We start from the raw sequence: 19,064 nt of genomic DNA, 5'->3' as shown, positions 1-19,064 counted from the left end.
GAATCAGATTCCCTGGTATTGACGTTAAGAAGTAGTTGTGAGCCACCTAAGGTAGGTTCTGGAAGGTGAACTCAGGTCCTCCAGAAAAATATTAGGTACTTTTCACCACTGAGCCATATCTCTAGCCCTACTGGCAAAATATTTTAAATAGCCAAAGTGCTTAGCGATATTCGTCAAGACCATCATACATTATGGTACAGAAATGCAGTGAGATAATACATACATTTCAGGACTCCAGGCATGTTTGGTACAGCAGAATAACCAATTAAATGTACTTGGTGGTTGTAATTAAGCATGTAAGGGGATCACAATCAGGAGAAAACATGGAGAAATAAAAGTAACTTGTTAAGATTGTGTTCTCTTCTTTTGTGTTTAGTGTTTGCAATGTTAGAACATTTTTAACACCTGACAGCATTTCTGACAGGTTTGCTAGAACAGACATCCTCCACACTGCTCATCCCACCGGCTTACGTTTTCCATGCTTCTTCCACGGTACGCCTTCTCTCCAGGATCTCCCTCCGCAGCTTGACCATCTCTCTCTGAATCCCCTCCTTCTCTTTCCTGGCCAGCAGAGCCTTTCTTCTCTTCTCTTCTTGCACTAGACACTGAGCCTCCAAGAAGGCTGCTTTCTTCAGGGCATTCTCCTTTCTCTGGAACTCCACTTGTTTCTCACGTCTTAAGCGATTTTCTTTTACCTTAGAAAAGCCACAAGTAGAACAGATAGGCAAACACGTAGGATACATTTTGAAGTTCAGAACACAACCAGTTTGAAACATTCCCACCCAGAACCCCATTGTTTATTGGAAAATAAAGCAGTTCATTTGCTTTTTTTTTAAAGATTTATTTATTTATTTATTTATTCATTATGTACACAGTATTCTGCCTGTATGTATACCTGAATGCCAGAAGAGGGCACCAGATCTCATTATAGATGGCTGTGAGCACCATGTGGTTGCTGGGAAATGAACTCAGGTCCTGTGGAAGAGCAGCCAGTGCTCTTAACCTCTGAGCCATCTCTCCAGCCTCTCATTTGCTTCTTGGGCGAAAACCAATACAAAGTTCTACAAACAGTTAGATGAAGAGGACTCTCAGCATCTGGGAGGACCTGTGTGATGGAAAAGCTGAGTGCAAGGAAGGGGTCAGAGCCCAAGCTTTGGATTCCTATTGAGAAATGATCTCCCATTCTCAAACTTGTCCTGTGTATATAGAAGACTACTTTCCTCTGGGCTCTGTACTTTAACAATCATTTAGGAAAACACAGTGATACATTATGGTGACTACACTCTGCAGGATAAAATAAAATCTACTGCCTTAAAGAACACTACAAGGCTCTCCTCATATCTATCTTTATTTAAGTACACCAGGAATTGTGGTCACATTTGGAAATTAAAAACAAGACCTTTGTGGATAATTCTAAATAAGCACATTCATCCTCTTCAAAACTAAGTCTTCAGCTCCTGGCTCCCCTCTTAACTTTACTCCTTTTCACCCTCCAGTTGTGGCTAAAACTTGTAGGCAATAGGCATATGTCTTACTGAAACTTCTCTCCTTCCTTCTATCAAACCAGAATCGTACTTCTCCCCATTTTTCCAACATTCCCATACTTTAATGGTTTAAAACAGTGAATTTTCAAAATGTGTAATTAGAAAGCTAATGCTGTAAAAAGACAGCACATACATATGTAGACATTAGAGCCAATTCAGTCTTAGTCTTGGTCATATGGCAAAGGCATGGTCATTCTGAGTTTCCAAAACTCTTTTGCAAGACACAGAGATTGCCTTTTCCTCTATTACCTACTATTCCTTTTGGAGGAAGGAAAGTTCCCATATGCCTTTCCAATTCAAAACAGCTGAACTAGATTTAATTCAGATCTGTCCTCCTTTTCAAATTATAATCACAAAATGAGTGAATTTAGTTGTCTAGAAAAGAATTATCCTTATAATATCCAGCAGAATATTCATGATAATATATTAATGTCACCATTCAAAGACCAAATTGGAGCAAATGCAATCTACATATTTATAATCGGAAGTGCCACATTCACACTAATAAAGTTTAGTTCAGTACTCAACTGGTCAAAATCAATTATTCTAATTTTGGTTATTTCTTAAATAAATTGTTTCCTACTCTCAGTTTATGAGAATTATTTTTCTTCTGAAGTTCTTATATTTTATTTTTATTCTTCCTTACCAAACCACAGATGGCACCCTTTTCATAATAAAGCCTAAGTCTTTATTTAAGCTTATTAAATGTGTTACACAAAGACTGCTTCCTGTTATCCATTTTAATTTTGTTTTCCCTCCCACCTGCTTATGTCTCATCTCCATGGTAAGACGAGGGTCCTTCTGCTGCCTCTTGCCTTGGTTTTCCTTCCTTCCAAGCTCTTCCACCATTGCAGCATCCACCACCTCTTTATGGAGCAGATGCTCTATAAATTTCTGAGTGGTGGCATTCTCCTCTTCTTCCTCCAAATAGCCACATAAATCTGGGAGTAAAAAAACAACAAAAGAGGAATTAAAAAATAATATTTGTGTTTACATAAGGATTCTGAAAAATATAAAGCTGAGATGGTCTGATAAGTAGGAACTAATAATGCCAGTTGGACGAGTGTGACCCTCAGGAATCACCTTCAGATAAAAGGGCAAAGCTCCATTCATCAGGAATTGCCCTCACCCAAGTCACTAAGAACCTCTTCACAGCCAGATCTAAAACCTAAACAACCTCAAAAACTCTCTTGCTTAAAAACAGCCCTCAACTGACCCCAGGATAGAGCTCAGTGGTATAGCTCTTACCCTAGCATGTGTTAGCTTTTAGGCCTGGCTTTCATCCATTTTCTTCTACTAGAAGCTGTAGAATGGCTGTACTGTGGGCACATTTTAAGAAACTGTCAACCTGCCATCCAAAGTGGAATGCGACTTTACATCCCACCAGTCCCGTGGAAGTATCCCAGCTCTTCCACATCCTTACCCATGCTGGGCATGCCCAGTCTTTTAACTTCAAGCCATTTGAACAGTAGTGAAGCAGTAACTCAGTATAGGTTTAGTGTGTGTCTGCCCAATGACTACAGACACTGATCAGTTAGACTAGGTGATGTTAGTTTTCTAGCTTTCAGAGCTCATGACTGATGCCCTAGCCGGGGGACTTTTGTGGAGTCTTAACAAGAGGAATGCCATCAGCTGCCTTCACCAAACCTGTCTGAATCAGGTGTGGAAAGCTGCCCTACCATAACCATGTTATCCTATCCTCAGAGGAAAACAAAAATAAAAAAAAAAGACAAAACAAAACCCAAACCCTTGAGGTACAATAGAGGACCCCTTAGAAGTCTGTTATTTAATTTGTCTGACAATTTGTACAAAAGAGGAAAAGAATGGAAAAATCCTGAGAAGAGAAATAGTCTCTCTTATATGTGAAAATGAATCAAAACGTAAGAAGCATTTTATAATTATAAAATGATATGTGAATGTTTAAGTGTGTTCTCTGTCAAAGTAAATAGTTATCTAATGATAAATGGGCAAGAGATACTTTTAATTGCTATATAAATTCATAGGCAAAATTATAAATAATAGAATATTTTAATTTTAAAAAGCAATAGGAGCTTACTAACTAAGGATATAGCAAAGGAGATTTATACTCAATCAAGAAAAATTAAACTCACAAACATAAACCAAACATACAAAAGCCAAATGCATCATTTATTATTTAAAACAATAAAACACACTTCTTAGAAACATTCATTATATGTTAACGCTTAGTAGAATCAGATCAGTTCTTACCATCAAACCTGTCATACTTCAAATGGCCATGGGCACCTGGCCCCGGAGGGCTGCTTGGCACGGCACCTTCTCCTTCTCCATCACTTGCTAATTCCTGTTGAAGTCTGTTGTCTAGCCAGTCATTGACTAGCTCCTGAGCTATCAGTAGAACAAAAACATCTTTGAGTATTTCAGTGACTTACAGGCTTCCTCTATTTGCTTTTTTCATTCATTCATTCATTATTCATTCATTCATTCAGTATTACTTGAACACTCATTATGTGACAAGTACTATTTTAGGTATTAGGAATATAATAGGGAACAAAACTGGAAAGAGAAATGTTACCACCATGAAGCTAACAGTCTAATCAAGGGAAAAAGACAAAACAAATGAACAAGATAAAAACAACGCAGGGGAACAAGAGATGGAGACAAAGTGTTGTGGTTTTAAATTGGGTGGTCAATAGAAGACATCCGAGCAAAAGAGGGAGTGAGTGAGCTGTACGGATACAGAAGGAAATGCTGTACCATGCAGGGGGAGAGCAAGCTCAGGCCCGACTGCACGAGTGTCCCGAGGGCAGTGTGGCTGGAGAAACGAGGGACAGACAGACGAGATGGAAGAGGTGGTTTATAGGTCAGGCTGAGTGCAGTGGTTATCAACGAGGGGGATCTTGGCCCTCGTTTGAAACAGTCATTTTTGGTTTTCACAAGGAGGGCAAGTGATAACAGTATCCAATGCATCGAGGCTAGGATGCTGCTAAACACCCTGTTCACATGCTTCCATACAACAATAATACTCTGGTCACAAACGTAAGAAGTCCTGAGGCTCAAACCCTTTTGTTTAGAGTCCTGACCCCATTCTAAGTACTCGGTCTACTACTCTAAGCATGAGAAGCCACAGTAGGTTTCTGAGTAAAAAGAACCTCCCCCCTTTTGAGAGGGGATCTTACTGTGTAGCTCTGGCTGACCTGAGATTCACTCTGTAGACCAGGCTGGCCTGGAACTCACAGACCCACCTGCCTCTGCCTCTGCAGTACTAGGATTAAAGGTATATGCTACTATGCCTGACTTTTGTTTTTGTTTTTAAATTACTTATTGTTATTATCTCATCGTTCTGACTAACTAGGTATTTCTATATATTAACTGAAGTCAAGAAATGTCTAGTATAGATAAACTAGAAGAAAACAAATGATAACAGTGGCCCTTTATCTGTAATTCCATTTTCCAGTTTTAGTTACCTCAGTCAACTAAGGTCCCAAAACATCACATGGAAAATTCCAGAAATACTAAGTTCTGGATTGCACTTGGTTTCAATAGTATAATAAAATCGTGTTCTGTCTTACGCCATTCCACCTGAGATGCGAGTCATTCCTTTGTCCAGCACATGCACACCAGACACACTATCTGTTGCTAGTTTAGAGATTAGTTGTCATCTCAGTTACTAGACTGATTGCTGTCACAATAATGTAGTGACAGTGCTCCAGGGCCCTCAAATAACAGCCTGATGCTGTCCCCATGCTTTTGTCATCACCCCACTTCACCCCATCACTCAGGTACCGTATCGTCACACATCATCACAAGAACAGCGGTGAGTACAGTATAAGAAGGAATTTTAAGAGATGACATTCACATTATAATTGGTTTTATTATTTTGTTATCAATTGCTGTGACTAATTTATGAAGTAAATTTTATCATGAGTGTGTAACCATATGACACAATACTGTAGGGCTTGGCATGATCTACAGTTTCAGCATCCACTGGGGGTCATGGAAGGTACCTCAGGGGGACAAGAGCAGAAACTAAGTATAACAAATACGACAATTACTAACCCATGTACAACAAGGTGCACCTCGATGTGTATAATCTGTAGGTAAACCAGTTGGGTCTATTAAATGCCACTCACAGTAAGGGCTTACTAGGAAGCACTAAAAGAACCAAGAAAGAGCACTTCCTTTGGAAGTTATATTATACAGCTCCTCCCACTGGATGGAGAGGGTAAGCAAAGGCAGAGATTTTCACAGTATGCTCCCCACAGCACTAGTCATGGTGGACTATTAATGGAGCAGAAGAAAGAGAACAAAAGCAGACCTTTGTAAAGCATGCCCTGCCCAGACAACAGCATGACTGCTCTGGGCTGGTAGTTTCTCAGGACAACAGGTGTTGTAGGGACAAAATACCTCTCCCCACCAAAAATGTCCACGGGCTAGCAAGCTAGGGGAATGGAGTAAGACAACATTTCTTTCAACTGTAGGGGTTCCTGAGGGCTCTTAAAGACTATCATGTATGGCTACTGGGTGGAAGGTAGGGTGGGCAAGACTTACAGCACAGATCTCCTATATTTCTGGAACTATCAACCACCTGAGACTAATAATTATCACTTCTCTCCCAAACCCCTCCAGCAGCTACCCACTGCTTACTTTCCCCATCATGCCCCACCCCGAAATAGTACATTCTTCCTATATTTAAATCACGGGCCCCTTATACTTCCATCCCATCCTATTATGATCAGAATAAAATCTAAGTTCCTGCCTAGGCCAAAAATGCCCTATGTGATGGGTCTCCTGCTCACTCCTTCATGCTCATGTCTACTGGAAGCACCAGCTCAGAGGCTTTCCTTCAGCTCCTCATGTACTTCAAGCTTGTCTACACCTTAAGCTCTTGACACCACCTTGCCCTCCAGCTGGGATGCTTTGAATAGATCACTACCTGATAATTTGTTTTTAATTCTTTTCATTCCCACACTAGAGTGCTTATTCCATGAAAGCACAGCTTTGCTTTCCTTGTTCATAATCAAAACTTCTAGCACCTAATATAGTGGAGCAAGATTTTAATATGCATGCATTGAATAAATGAAGAGATAAATGAAATAACTGGGGACATAAATAATCCAAACAGAAGCTGGCTTGCAGGGCACAGTACTCTGACTTCCCTGCTTCCCTGGAGATGCTCCTTCCCGGTCTCCTTTGCAGGTTCCACCCTCTTGAATCTCTTGAATCCCTAGGTGGTACAGTTCTTCAGTAACTCAGTAATCAAGATGTTGAATTGCAAACTAAGGGAGTTTTGAGGGAGCAAGGAAGTTAAAATGGTTTTAGAGCCTCTTTACAAGGAACTAAACTGGTTTATAAACTCAAGGTCTATTCATCAGTAGACTACCAGATCAAATTAATATGCCACCGTCTGTGCCATAGGACCAATACCTTACACCACTCTCCAGTCAACTATTATATCAAACTGCTTCTGCCAGTGGCTGCTTCAAATTTAAGAAACAATGTGGGCTTTAAATACAGCCTTGTGGGGTGGGGAGATGGCTCAGAGTTAAAAGTATAGATTGCTCTTGCAAGAGACCCAAGTTCAGTTCCTAACACCCACACCAGGCGGCTCACAAGCACCTGTGTCTCCAGCTCCAGGGAACCTAATTGCCTTTGGCCTCCTCCAGGATCTTCATAAACTTGCAGACACCAGGATGAAGACACAGACACACAGACACAGACACACAGACACACACACACACACACACACACACACACACACACACACACACACACACAGCATTTACAGATGGCCTTATATGTAGTAATGGAGTTAACTCCAGAATAAGCAGCTTCAGAGCAGTAGAGAAGCAAAGGTTCAGAGCGAGGGTAAGAGCAGCTCTCACTCCACGCTTTGCAGTGAGTGCTGAGTCATGCTTTAAGAACTGCTAACATCACACCAGCAAATGCATCCTCACACCAGCAAATGCACCCTCACACCAGCAAATGCATCCGCACACCAGCAAATGCATCCTTACACCAGCAAATGCATCCTCACACCAGCAAATGCATCCTCACACCAGCAAATGCACCCTCTCACCTTCTTCGTAGACATCATCATGATACTCTGTTTGCTCGCATGTCCCCAGATCTACTGCATGTCGCCACAGCCTTCCAGGTAAATCTGCATTTCTGGCAGAATATGTATTTGAAATGGCAAATTCTGAAGCTTTCTCTACTCTCTTCAAAATAACAGGAAAAAAAAAAGAAAGAAATTCATCAGATGATAATAACCTGTTCATGGCTACAGAATTCCAGAAGCTGCTTTTCTAACAACTAGTACAATTCTTTAATTTTCCCATTCTGGTTGGAACGCTAGGCAATTTTAGTTTTGTATGTAATGTCAAATTAATCGAAGCAGCTCATCCAGTTCTAGCCAGCATTCCCGGTGTTTATAAGAATGTTGTTTAGGCTTAGCTAAGTGGAAAACAGGGTTGATTTGAGGTGCTGGCACACAGGCCTAACGACCTGAGCTTCATCCCCACACCCCACAAGGTGGCAGGAGAGAACTGACCTCCACACATGTGCCACTATACCTATACACATACATGTAATCTGCCTACACACACACACACACACACACACACACACACACACACACACACTAAATAAATAAGATGAATATTTATTTTTATTAGCATGTATTAATTGTCAAAAAGAGTGGTTTCATTATGACACATTTACACATATGTAACATGCTTTAATCACATCCTATTACCTCTTTTGTCCCCCTTTGGGTAACTTTTGTTTAAGGCATAGGCAATGGGATCCTGAATCCTGAATACTTAATTTGGAACAAACATCTGATATCAATTTCTGTGCCACTGGAACTTGTAAGTAAACAGGAACCACAGGCTGACTCCTCAAATTACTATAGCTAACAGGGACCACCACTGTGTATTAGACAAACCACAGGTTCAATAAAATTGAGATAGACAGCCACCACTGTGGTCACCTGGACTGTTTTAACTCAACAAAAGTTTAATAAGGACATGACCAAATTCATGGGATCGGGGAAAGGAATGACGGAGCTGAGCAGAGCATCTTGGACTTTGGACAGAGTAGGGCACATTTTACTTGGCAGGCGAACCCCTGCGTCTGTGTCCCCAGGAACCTGCATTCACTTGTCCTTACTGAGCGCTCACTCTTCAGACTAGCCCTGACAAACGGCAACTCATGAGTTAGTTCTTCAGGTGAAAACTCTGGAGTCTCCATAACCCAAAGTCGGTCTCTCTGCCTCTCCCTCCCTCCTTCCCTCCCTCCCTTTCTCTTCCTTGCTTGTTCTCTCTCCTTCCTTCCCCCCTCCTCATACACATTTTGACTCTATTTTCAAAATATATTCATAAACTGACCCCTTCACATCATCCCCACAGCTGTTACCTCAGTCCAAGGAATGACAGTTTCCTAACAGCTTTTCTGCAACAGCCTTTACAGCAGCAAATGGTCGCTTTCAATGGAAGCCATATCATAAAACACCTAAGTATTTCCTTAGAATTAAGGTAAGTCCTTACAGTGTGCTTCAAGGTCCTGAGCCCCTAACCCCTTTGTGAGCTAGCTCTCCGTCTCACCAGCTCACTTAGTGTCAACCACACTGACCCCTTTGTACGTCCATTCTCAAATACTATACTCCAGGGGTGTTACCGCATCAAGGCCTCAGTAATGGCAAGCCCTGTCTGCACACCTCCCTCACCAATACCAAGATCACTCCAGGATCTGCTCAAAGGCACCTTCCCAGCAGGTCTTCTCTACAACCCTGTAACCTCCTCCTCTTGATTCTCCTCTGTCTCTCCTCTGACTCTGTATCTTTTATCATTTTACAATACACCTTCTCTATTTTAGCCTCCAGATAGAACATCAGCAGAAATTGTCTTCTTTTTCACATGAAGCCCTAGCAATCAGATTCTTGCTAGGACTCGGTCAGTGCCCAAGAAACATTTGGTAAAGGAAGAAGTAACTTAGAGATTTACTCAAAGATGCTGCACTACCATGCTTACAGCATTCCTGACCTAGTTTGGAAATGACCTTGCCTCTTGCCCTTGGTGGAAAGCTTGGGCAAAATCTTTGCAAAAACTTGCCATAGGGTGAGTTGCCTGTGTTAGGTTTCGGATGTCAGCAGAAGAGTAAAGTTTCAAAGTCAAGGATAAAATCTGGACATAGGAGGGGCTGGAGGTGGGAACAGGAGTGGTATAAGATAGAAAAACAAAACCCTACTCCCTCAGAGTTGAGTTAGAGACACCAGGTCACTGTACAGAGACTGTTCCCACTGTTTCCTTCAGAGTTGAGTTAGAGACACCAGGTCACTCTACAGAGACGGTTTCCCATGCTACTTCTCCGAGTCCATGGCTATCTGGATGTATGTTATGGCACAAACTGGTGAGTGCATTGATTATGATTCCGTTGGCATAGGTCTACCCTTTAGGTTCCTGAGTTCTAAGAAAAATGACTTTATAAATACTGCTTGTGCTTCTATACACACATGTGCAAAAAAACACAGATAAAGTTATCAACTTTAATTTTTAAGCTAACATAAAAGACAAAGAAACAACAGATTTATAGACTTGATTTAATTCTTTAGACTATGAACACAAGAGATAACCACATGATATGTCATTTCTTTGAAAATTTCCATAGGTTTAAAAAACTTTCTATCAGATACATTTATTTTATTTTTATTTACATGTATGGACGGATGTCAAAGGATAACTTGCAGGAGTCAGTTCTCTCCTCCCACAATGGGGTCCCAGGAAACAAACTCAGGTGGTTAAGGCTAGGTGACAAGTGCCTTTGCCCCACGGGCCATCTCTCCAGCCCTTGGATAGGTTCTTAATAGAAGATGGTAGAGAGCTCAGGAAGTATAGGTAAAGGGTCTGGAAATGACAACTGAATGAGAAGAAACCTTTGTTCAGTTCTAACAAAGCAAGTGTTTAAAATACCCACTAGACAATACTAAGGATTAGAATAATGTTTTGAGGACCTTGTCTTCAAATATTATCCCCCGCCCCCTGAATGAATTCATAAGAGCTAAGAGGGGTCTAGTCTACATCTCAGTAACTTGTGTCCATTTATCATCTTGTTCTTTCATTAAGTCTGGGTGGGAGACTAGCTCTGTTCCCAGCAACCTAGTGAACATTACAGGAAAACAAACGTAAATGTTTCATTCTTAGAAAGTTCAAATTTTTGCTTTTGGTTCCACACGCCATCTGCATAGTAAGCCATTCAAGAGCGGTTCTAAAGTAAGACAGAGTGATTTAAAAATAAGCTCTGTGTGTGTGTGTGTGTGTGTGTGTGTGTGTGTGTGTGTGTGTGTGTGTTTGTGTGAGTGTGTATGTACCTGAGTGTGTAGGACAGAGGACAACCTTGGGTATTGTTCTTCCTTCACTGGCTTGGAGCCACCAATGAGGCTATGCTGGATGGCCAGAGGTTCCCTAGGGTCCACCTGTCTCTGCTTCCCCAGCTGGAATTACAAGGCCAGCATGTCTGGCCTTTTATATGGATTCTGGCAATCTAACTCAGGTTCTCATGCTTACAAGACACACACTTTAATGACTGAGCCATCTCTCCAGCCCTAAAAAGAAGCTTATTAGTAACTATGTTCCATGAAAGCTCCTTTACAAAATACTATTTCAGATATTCCTATAGCCTTGTGCATATTCTTCATATCCCACAGATCATCACAGATGGCGGAAATGGAGGCCACAACATGACCCTTCATTTCCTTAAGATTAGATGATTCAAACAGGAGTTTAACACATCCTCATATATGTATGTTTTATATAGTTTTGAAAGTGCCAACTCTGTTAAAAGTCACTCTTTATAAAAATCAAGTATTTGACATTTTATTAATAAACGTGTGTAACATAATTCTAAAGGAAACTATTCAGGGATGGGGTTAGGTTGCTGAAGTGGGTGTGTGGCATCTAAAGCTGAATTGTATGGAGAGTATCTAGATCAGGTCTCAGAGATGACAGATATCCCAGGCTGGGGCATCAGCAGGAACAAAGCAAAGGAAGTACCTGCTTGACAGAGGGGAAGGAGAAAGACCTGGGGGGAGAGGAGGCATGCAGAGTGTCAGAATATGGGCTGTTTCAGATAAACTGATATAGTCTGACTGACAGAGGACCTGAGATGCCCACCTGGAAGAGACAGTTTCATCCAGCAGCACACAGAACCCATGTTTAGAAAGCTCAATCAAGCAGGAGGAGGTACTGGAGAAAGATGAGCCAGACAGGATAAAGATGAATTGTAAACCATGGAGTACAGCATTTAGTGCTGGCCATGCACCTGCCTGATTCTAAGTGACTTTTCCATCTTTGTGGATGCTTGTCAGCTTTCCCACAATTCTATTTTAGCAACCCACCTCACCTGCACCATGCTGTACAGGATGTTTCATTACTTGAACCAAATCTTGCTAACCACCTCTCCACCATCATCATTCCATTTCCACGTTTCATTCCTCTTCTCCCACAACACTGAAGTTGGACCCAATCACATCTTTTAGTCATTGCAAGCCATTCTCTCCTCCAAATCTGTAAGACTTTGAAAGAGTGTACCTTCTCTTCCTTCCCACTCATGTGGACATGCAGCTACTGTCTTATTCCCAAACCCCCGTCCCTTTACTTTTGCAGTGATAATCCCACGCTTGGATCCATTTAATCTACCAATTTTCTTTGTACCATAAAAATTATGGTTACTTACTTCAGCTAAATCCATGACACAACTGAGCAACCTTCCTTTTCTGTTCTCAAGAGAGGCCTTTCTCTATATTCACCATCCTCCCCCTGAACAAAGTCTCACTGGTTTTGAAAGGGTAGGCCACTCCAGTGGATTTAGAAGTTTTAGGAGAAAAGACGGCAACTATTTGGGGTATACCCAGAGTTATTATGGAATAAAATCAGAAAGAAAAAAAGGCAGAGAACAGAGAGGTAATAGGAGAAGCAAGAGAAAACAGTCCAATGGACTTAGATAATGGAATCGAGGGTGTCTAAAATACAGATGCCAAAGCTATCAAATTAAACTGGAGACGTTTGATGGCTATCAGAAGATGACTGGATTTGGTGAGGAAGTCATTTCTAGTAACAGTTTCTGTGAAATGGAAAGTGAAAAAAATGGACTCTGTGTGTGTGTGTGTGTGTGTGTGTGTGTGTGTGTGTGTTACAGAAACAGAAAGTAAGCAATAATAATTATGACAAGAGAGAATAATGAAAGTATAAAAGCCAAGAGTCTATGCTATATATATTGGTAGATATCAGATAAGAAAATAAAATCATTCTATAATCAGAAAAGACTGCAGGGTCATATAAGAACTTATTGATTTTTCAAGATGGGAAATTTGAAGGCAGGATAGAGAAAAAGCCAGCACAGAAGATTTAGAGGAATGATGAACCTCTGAGTCCAGCTTGCTGACAGCTGTATGAAGGAGGAAAATCATAGAAACAAGACAAAATGGAATTTTATCCTTGAGTTCTCATTAAATCTCCCCCTCTGAAAGAGGTGGTAAGTAAGTGAGTGATTAAGTCCTGCAGGAACTCAATACTGGGACTCTGGACACTAACGTGCAAGCTAGGTTTACTAGAGGTTAAGTGATCTTCCAGGGACTGGCATTCACGATGTGATCTCTTTCAGCATTCTTTTGAGATAGGGCTCCTGCAGTGGCCAGGAAGTCTTCTCTAGCCCCATCTACATTAATGCCTCCCACCATATACTTCCCTTATACCTCTAATTCTCTTATCAGCTCTAAGGAGGGTATTTATGCTCCACTGGGATATAAACTCTGGCCCATGTCTCATTTTAGCTCTGGTACTCAACATACTGAGCTTGTATTTGGTAGGCACTTAACAAATGACAGCAAAATGAATAAATAGCTAAAGAAAATATTACAGTTAGCCTGGGATCTATCTGGCCTGGTGCCCACAATGCCTGTCAACTTAGATATAACATTTGTTCAAAATACTATCAAATAGAATATTCTCTCAGGAAAATACCACATGATTTTGAACTACGTGCTATACAAATAAACTGATTACAATGGATTGCTAAGTTGACACTCAGAGGTATGCCCCTGAAGTGTTTGAAAGGCACTTTCAATTCAAATGGTACCTAAATAAACATTTCATGACTGGAAGAGATCATAGGTCAGGAAGTCATTTGTAACGACAGTTTCTATGGGGGTTATCTAACCCAACTCCCTCCCAATGGATGTTCAAATATATTCTTTATTAGTTGAACATTAAGTGAAAATTTAGAGTTTACTCCAGTTCTCCCAGGGATGGAATACATGCCTCTTTATGAAAACTCTCATTCCATTTTTGGATTGTTCTAGACAGAGAATTCTGGTGATAGCCATGTAGCTTTCGCCAATGGGTCCCCATACTAAAGTAACTACAGAATAGTCTTCCCTGTGTCTGAAGAAGGCTACAACATTCTCTCCCAATTCCTCTCTTTCCTTTGGCCTCTTTATGTGATACCCGTGCCAGATGAAAGGCATATCTATCCACGTGTTTTCTCATCATTTGTATTTAAGATCTCTCATGAAAACCAACAGAATAATAAAAGATGTAAAAAAGTATAAAACGGAGGTAACATATATAACACGAGAATAACAACAGTCATGCACATGCACATTGGAGATCTGTCAGTATGTGTGATTCTCACAGCTCTTTCTACCCTGAATTTGAAATGCCTTACCTTAATCCAGTGCCCCACATTGTCAGGATCAAACGCAGACTGTAGAAAATAGATACAAAGTATCAATGCATAGCAATCGCTTTATCAACATTACTATTTTAAGCAGTCTTTCCCACTAAGGCATATAGAAAGATATCATTTATCCTTTCTTCCAGACTTCTCATTGGCAAGTTCAGCACTAACTAGCAATGAAAGCTCACTAAACCACAGTAGAAGAAACAGGAAGTCTTGTCTGGGACACCCTTATTACTTCTTGTCTAGCCCACCCTGAGACTGGAATGTAACTGATCAGCAGTCTAGGCATCAGTACTTTTTTTTTTTTTTAAAGTTCTCCAGGGCTAAGAGTCAATGTACAGAAATACTAGATGTAATACTTCTCGTGAAACCCATACTAACACTGGTGAATTCACCTCACTCTGTAATTTTCTGCTTAAAGACTGTTCTGGTCCTTTCTTTCCTGTTTGCAGAAGTAGCCAGGTGCCTTCTTGTCCTTCTTATACCTGAGATAATGTTTGGTCCAACAAGAGTTGGGGGGTATAGGACAGAATTATATTATTCAAGTTCTACTGTTGCACCAAGCATATAATGAAGAAAATTAATCTTTACCCAGATGAGATATTAATCTGAAATGAGAAATCAGACCTCAAGGAGCCTCCTCTCTATTCCCTGTGACTCCCAGAAGTTGACAGAACTCTAATAACCATTGAGCAAACAGGGGTATTTGCTTTGGAGAAAAATTCAGGTCTTTAAAAATAAAAATGATGGGACAGTAAACTAATTGGCACATAGAAGTTGGTGGGAAAGGCATAATATTCTCCTTCACTTACCTAACACCTCACCTTCAGCTCACCTTACACACAATTAATGCAGCTGTTCTGCTGAATAACGTTGCCGCTGCAACAAAGAAAGAGCTGATCCTATTCAAACAGTTGAATTGCAAGGCACTCTTGTGTTTTTACTTTCTTTATCCTCTAGACAGTAATAATGAGCGCTATCAGCAAAAAAAGAAAAAGAAAAAAAATCCCTCTTTTTGTAGTTCTAAGCTGTCCCAAATTTTTTACCTTTCATCATCAAATCTATATTCATAGGCTATTTTGGGCCCCATCTATTATGCAACTGATACTTTGGAGTTGGAGCAACCTCAGTTTCCACTCTAATGCTCTAGCCTATGCCCTCTAGTATCAGGAGCATGATTTCAGTAAGTGGAATGTGCCCCGTGTCCAGAATTTCTATATTTAGGATAACCCACAAGAATGATTGCCTGGGGCCCCCACAAAAGCCACACATCTGGAGGACGGTTTTTCTTTTTAAAGGAAAGTATAACCGAGGGGTGAAAACAGCAGGTGACGCTGCTCTGAGCTGAAAGTTGAATCCTCTGTTTTTGTTTTTGTTTTTTTTTAATACTCTCATTTACATTTAAAGTATTTATTTTTGTGACTGTTAAAGAGGTATTCTGGAAGGCACACTTGGTAGGCTGTGACTTTGCACATGTCACTTTTGTATGTTCCTAGTTTAAAACGGCATTGTGGGTTTCTTTTTTTCTTTTCTTTTTCGTTTTTTCCCCATGCTTCAGGAGCTAGTGCACAGAAGAGGTAACAGATAAAGGAAGTATCTATCTTTGAATGCTGGTGGGATTTAGAAATAACCATAAAGATAAAGGACTGAGATATAACAACTTGGACTTCTGGGTTTATTTTCACTATCTGATGTAAAATTGGAAAGGGGAGGATGTAAGAGATACTAGCAGAGAATTTAATGTGTGTGTGTGTGTTTTTTTTTTCCTTTCAAAGATCCCTTGCCTAAGATTTGAAAGGGGGGAGGGGGCGGAGAAATATGCGGAAAGTATCCTAAAATTGGTGTAAGAGGTAGGGATTAGGGGCAAATTCCCCCTCACCCTAATGGGCACCAGTAGACCTCTCCGCTTAGATGGGAACAATCTTTACAGGTTACTGCCCACCAGAGTTGTGAGTACACAGACCCTAAGTCTCTTAGAACCACGCCTTTCAGGGCTGTGCTGGCTCTAGGGCAGTAAAGGCCAGGTAAGGATGCCCCCGGGGGAAGAGTGAGGAAGCGCAGGGCGGGAAGCGGCTGGCTTCACGACTGTATGGCGCCTGGGGCTGGCCCAGGTTCCTCAAAGCTTCCGATTGGGATCACCTTGGGATTCAGCTTCCTTGAGATCCGTTTCCAGCGACTCAGCTCCATCCTCTTCTTTGAGGACCTTTCCTGGGACGCCAGCAGCATTTTTTCAGGCTCAGGCCTAGACTTCGGCCACAACAGTGACAATTGCTCCTCCTCCCAGGCAGCTTTCGGGTGGTGCTGGGAGTTGTGGTTCCACCACCTACCAGTTAGACAGGGGTCGGACATTCCGGAACTACTCCTCCCAGGAGGCATTGCGCAGGCAGCTCGCATTGCCCAGTTACCATGGCATCGGTGGGGCTCGCCGGACTTGCTTTCGCAGGGCCTTTGCCTGTGTCTGGCGCCTGGTGATGACGCAGAACCTCCTGATTGGCTCTGTAGCGGAGGCTGTGGTTCAGTGAGCCGCGAGTTCTGCGAGCGGAACACGTGTTATCTTCTGCAAGGAGTTTAAGGGTCCTGGCGGTTCGGAGTGTTGTAATCTGCGGGTGAGTGTCTCTTTTCCTTGATGGGGGCGGGTGAGTCGTGCCCATTTTCTTGATTGCATTTCCGTCCCACTTCCCACCTTGATGTTTCCTGATTTCCTGTTGGTCTAGGCTTCTGCCAGCTCAGAGTCTCACCAGTGAGATTGCCGGACATATACATCTGAGAGAGAAAAGGACCTCGTTTTTCCCTGGCCCCTGCCTGAGAGTGAGCTGTTCAGCCGGAAGTTTTTCTGAATTTACCAGGTACTTAGGTAAGGTCTAAAGCTCCAGGGATGGCTAACAGAACTAACAGAAAATTGAACCTCAGTAGCCAAGCCTGGATGTTGTGAAGAACAGTCCACTGAAGGTGAAAGTACATACTTTCAAGACAGGGCAGAAATTTAGAACCGGAAGTTTAGACCCAACTACTTGTTGACAATTCAGTTTACCACTGACAAAATGGGACTGTACCTACATCCTGCGAGTACTGTAATGATTGAAAATCAATGTATGTAAAACATTCTGCCAGGAAATGTAAACCAAACTTTTAAGTTGGTGGAAAAATGATAAGGAAGGCTGTGCCCCATAGTCCCAGCACCTGCCTCCTAACTTGAGTATGAACCAAACAGAAGATGGTTGAAGAGGTTGTGTTACATGCAGACCTTACACTGTCACAACAGTAGTTCATTTGGAAGAGTTAGTTTCATGCCTGTTCTTTGGGAGAGGTGCCTAGTTTTTCTGAAAGAAAAGCAGAGTTCAGAGAAGTGAACATAATATAGTTTGTGTCCATTTAGAAAGGCTATAGAGGAGTGATTCTCAACTTTCCTAACGCCAAGACCTAACTTTTAATACAGTTCCTCATGTTGTGGTGACCCCCAACCATCAAATTATTTTTATTGCTACTTCATAACTAATTTTGCCACTGCTATGAATCGTAATGTAAACATCTATGTCCTCCCTCCCTCTCTCTCTGTCTCTCCCCTCGAATTCACAGAGATCTGCCTGCTTCTGCGTTCCAAGTGCTTGGATTAAAGGTGTGTGCCACTACTGCCCGGCAATATTTGTGTTTTCTGATGGACTTAGGCAATCCCCGTGAAAGGATCACTCAACCGCCAAAGGATCCACAAGTTGCGAACAATTGCTATGGAGGCTGAGCAGATGGATTAGAGGCAGAGGAGAAAGATAGGAAAAACAAAAACAAAAACAAACAAAAAAAAAAAACACTGTAGCAAGATGAAAAATATCACAGTTAATATGGAAACATTTCATGTGCTATTTGACAGATTTCAATTTCTCCTAACCTACCAGTCTATATTATAGCCTCTAAAACTAGACTTCTGTAATTTCAGGATCAGCTCTGCCAGGTACCACTGGTGACTGACTGTCTTAGTCACTGTTCTATTGCTCTGAAGAGACACCATGACCAAAGCAACTGTTATAAAAGAAAGCATTGAATTTGGGGTTTGCCTACAGTTTCAGAGGTTTAGACCATTAGTGTCATAGCAGGAGGCATGTTGGCATGCAGGCAGACACTGGAGCAATCGCTGAAAACTACATCCTGATTTGTAGGCACACAGAGAGAGACTCTGGGCTTGGCATGGACTTTTGAAACCTGAAAGCACACCCCCAGTGACTTAGGTCCTCCAACAAGACCACACCTCTTAATCCTTTTAATCCTTTCAAGTAGTGCTACTCTTTGGTAACTAAGCATTCAAATATATGAGCCACCAGGGGCCATTGTTATTCACAGCACAACAGTGACTTTATTAGCCTCACTTTACTGATTTATAAAAGGCAGGTGAAGATCTATGTTGTATTTGGTATGAGGGTTAATGTAGTTAATGTATAAAGCACAGTAAATACCCAATAAGCGCAGCTGCTGCAATTGTTAGGCCTTTCAGTGGATGAGATTAGTCTATCTTTATTGTGATCAATAACATTTAGACTTACTCGATCATCATTTGCGTTTTTTTTACTTTCTGTGACTATTTTTGCCTATGTGTATGTATGTGTATCACAGGCATGCATGGTACCCTCAAATAAGAAAAGGAAACCTGATCTGAAACTGCAGTTACAGACAGTTGTGAGCTGCCATTTGGGTGCTAGGGACCAGACCTGGGTCCTCTGCACAAATAGCAAGTGCTCTGAGCTGGTGTCTCAACCCCAAATTTGGGGCACCTTTCCATGAAGACAATCCATTCAAGAAACATTAAACATTCTT

General features: G+C 41.5%; 2 protein-coding genes across 10 annotated transcripts in view; one reads left to right on the top strand and one right to left on the bottom strand.

Moving 5' to 3' along the window:
• Positions 1–16,862, bottom strand: part of Ccdc191 (coiled-coil domain containing 191) — a 65,171-nt gene extending 48,309 nt beyond the window's left edge. For all 3 annotated transcript variants that reach the window (XM_052740728.1, XM_052740729.1, XM_052740730.1), the window contains exons 1-6: positions 16,401–16,862; positions 14,247–14,285; positions 7,603–7,744; positions 3,774–3,911; positions 2,307–2,485; positions 472–695 (exon numbers count right to left, since the gene is read on the bottom strand). In XM_052740728.1, coding sequence (XP_052596688.1) covers positions 472–695; positions 2,307–2,485; positions 3,774–3,911; positions 7,603–7,744; positions 14,247–14,285; positions 16,401–16,655 — 977 coding nt within the window. In that variant the 5' untranslated portion in view covers positions 16,656–16,862. The remainder of the gene's footprint in view (positions 1–471; positions 696–2,306; positions 2,486–3,773; positions 3,912–7,602; positions 7,745–14,246; positions 14,286–16,400) is intronic.
• Qtrt2 (queuine tRNA-ribosyltransferase accessory subunit 2) overlaps positions 16,764–19,064 on the top strand; it is a 55,826-nt gene continuing 53,525 nt past the window's right edge. For 4 of the 7 annotated variants that reach the window (XR_008218828.1, XR_008218827.1, XM_052740751.1 and 1 more), the window contains exons 1-2: positions 16,990–17,115; positions 17,838–17,877. The gene's annotated coding sequence lies outside the window, so the exon portion shown is untranslated. Of the gene's footprint in view, positions 16,868–16,975; positions 17,116–17,837; positions 17,878–19,064 lie in introns of those variants that run through there. The other 3 variants (XM_052740754.1, XM_052740749.1, XM_052740750.1) reach the window with 3 other exon arrangements.

This window comes from Peromyscus californicus, unplaced genomic scaffold (genome assembly GCF_007827085.1).
Source record: "Peromyscus californicus insignis strain IS unplaced genomic scaffold, ASM782708v3 Scaffold_16__1_contigs__length_79575227, whole genome shotgun sequence".
Classification (NCBI taxonomy): Eukaryota; Metazoa; Chordata; class Mammalia; order Rodentia; family Cricetidae; genus Peromyscus; species Peromyscus californicus.
Note: the sequence above shows the minus strand (reverse complement) of the source record. Positions and strands in the feature narration are given on the sequence as shown.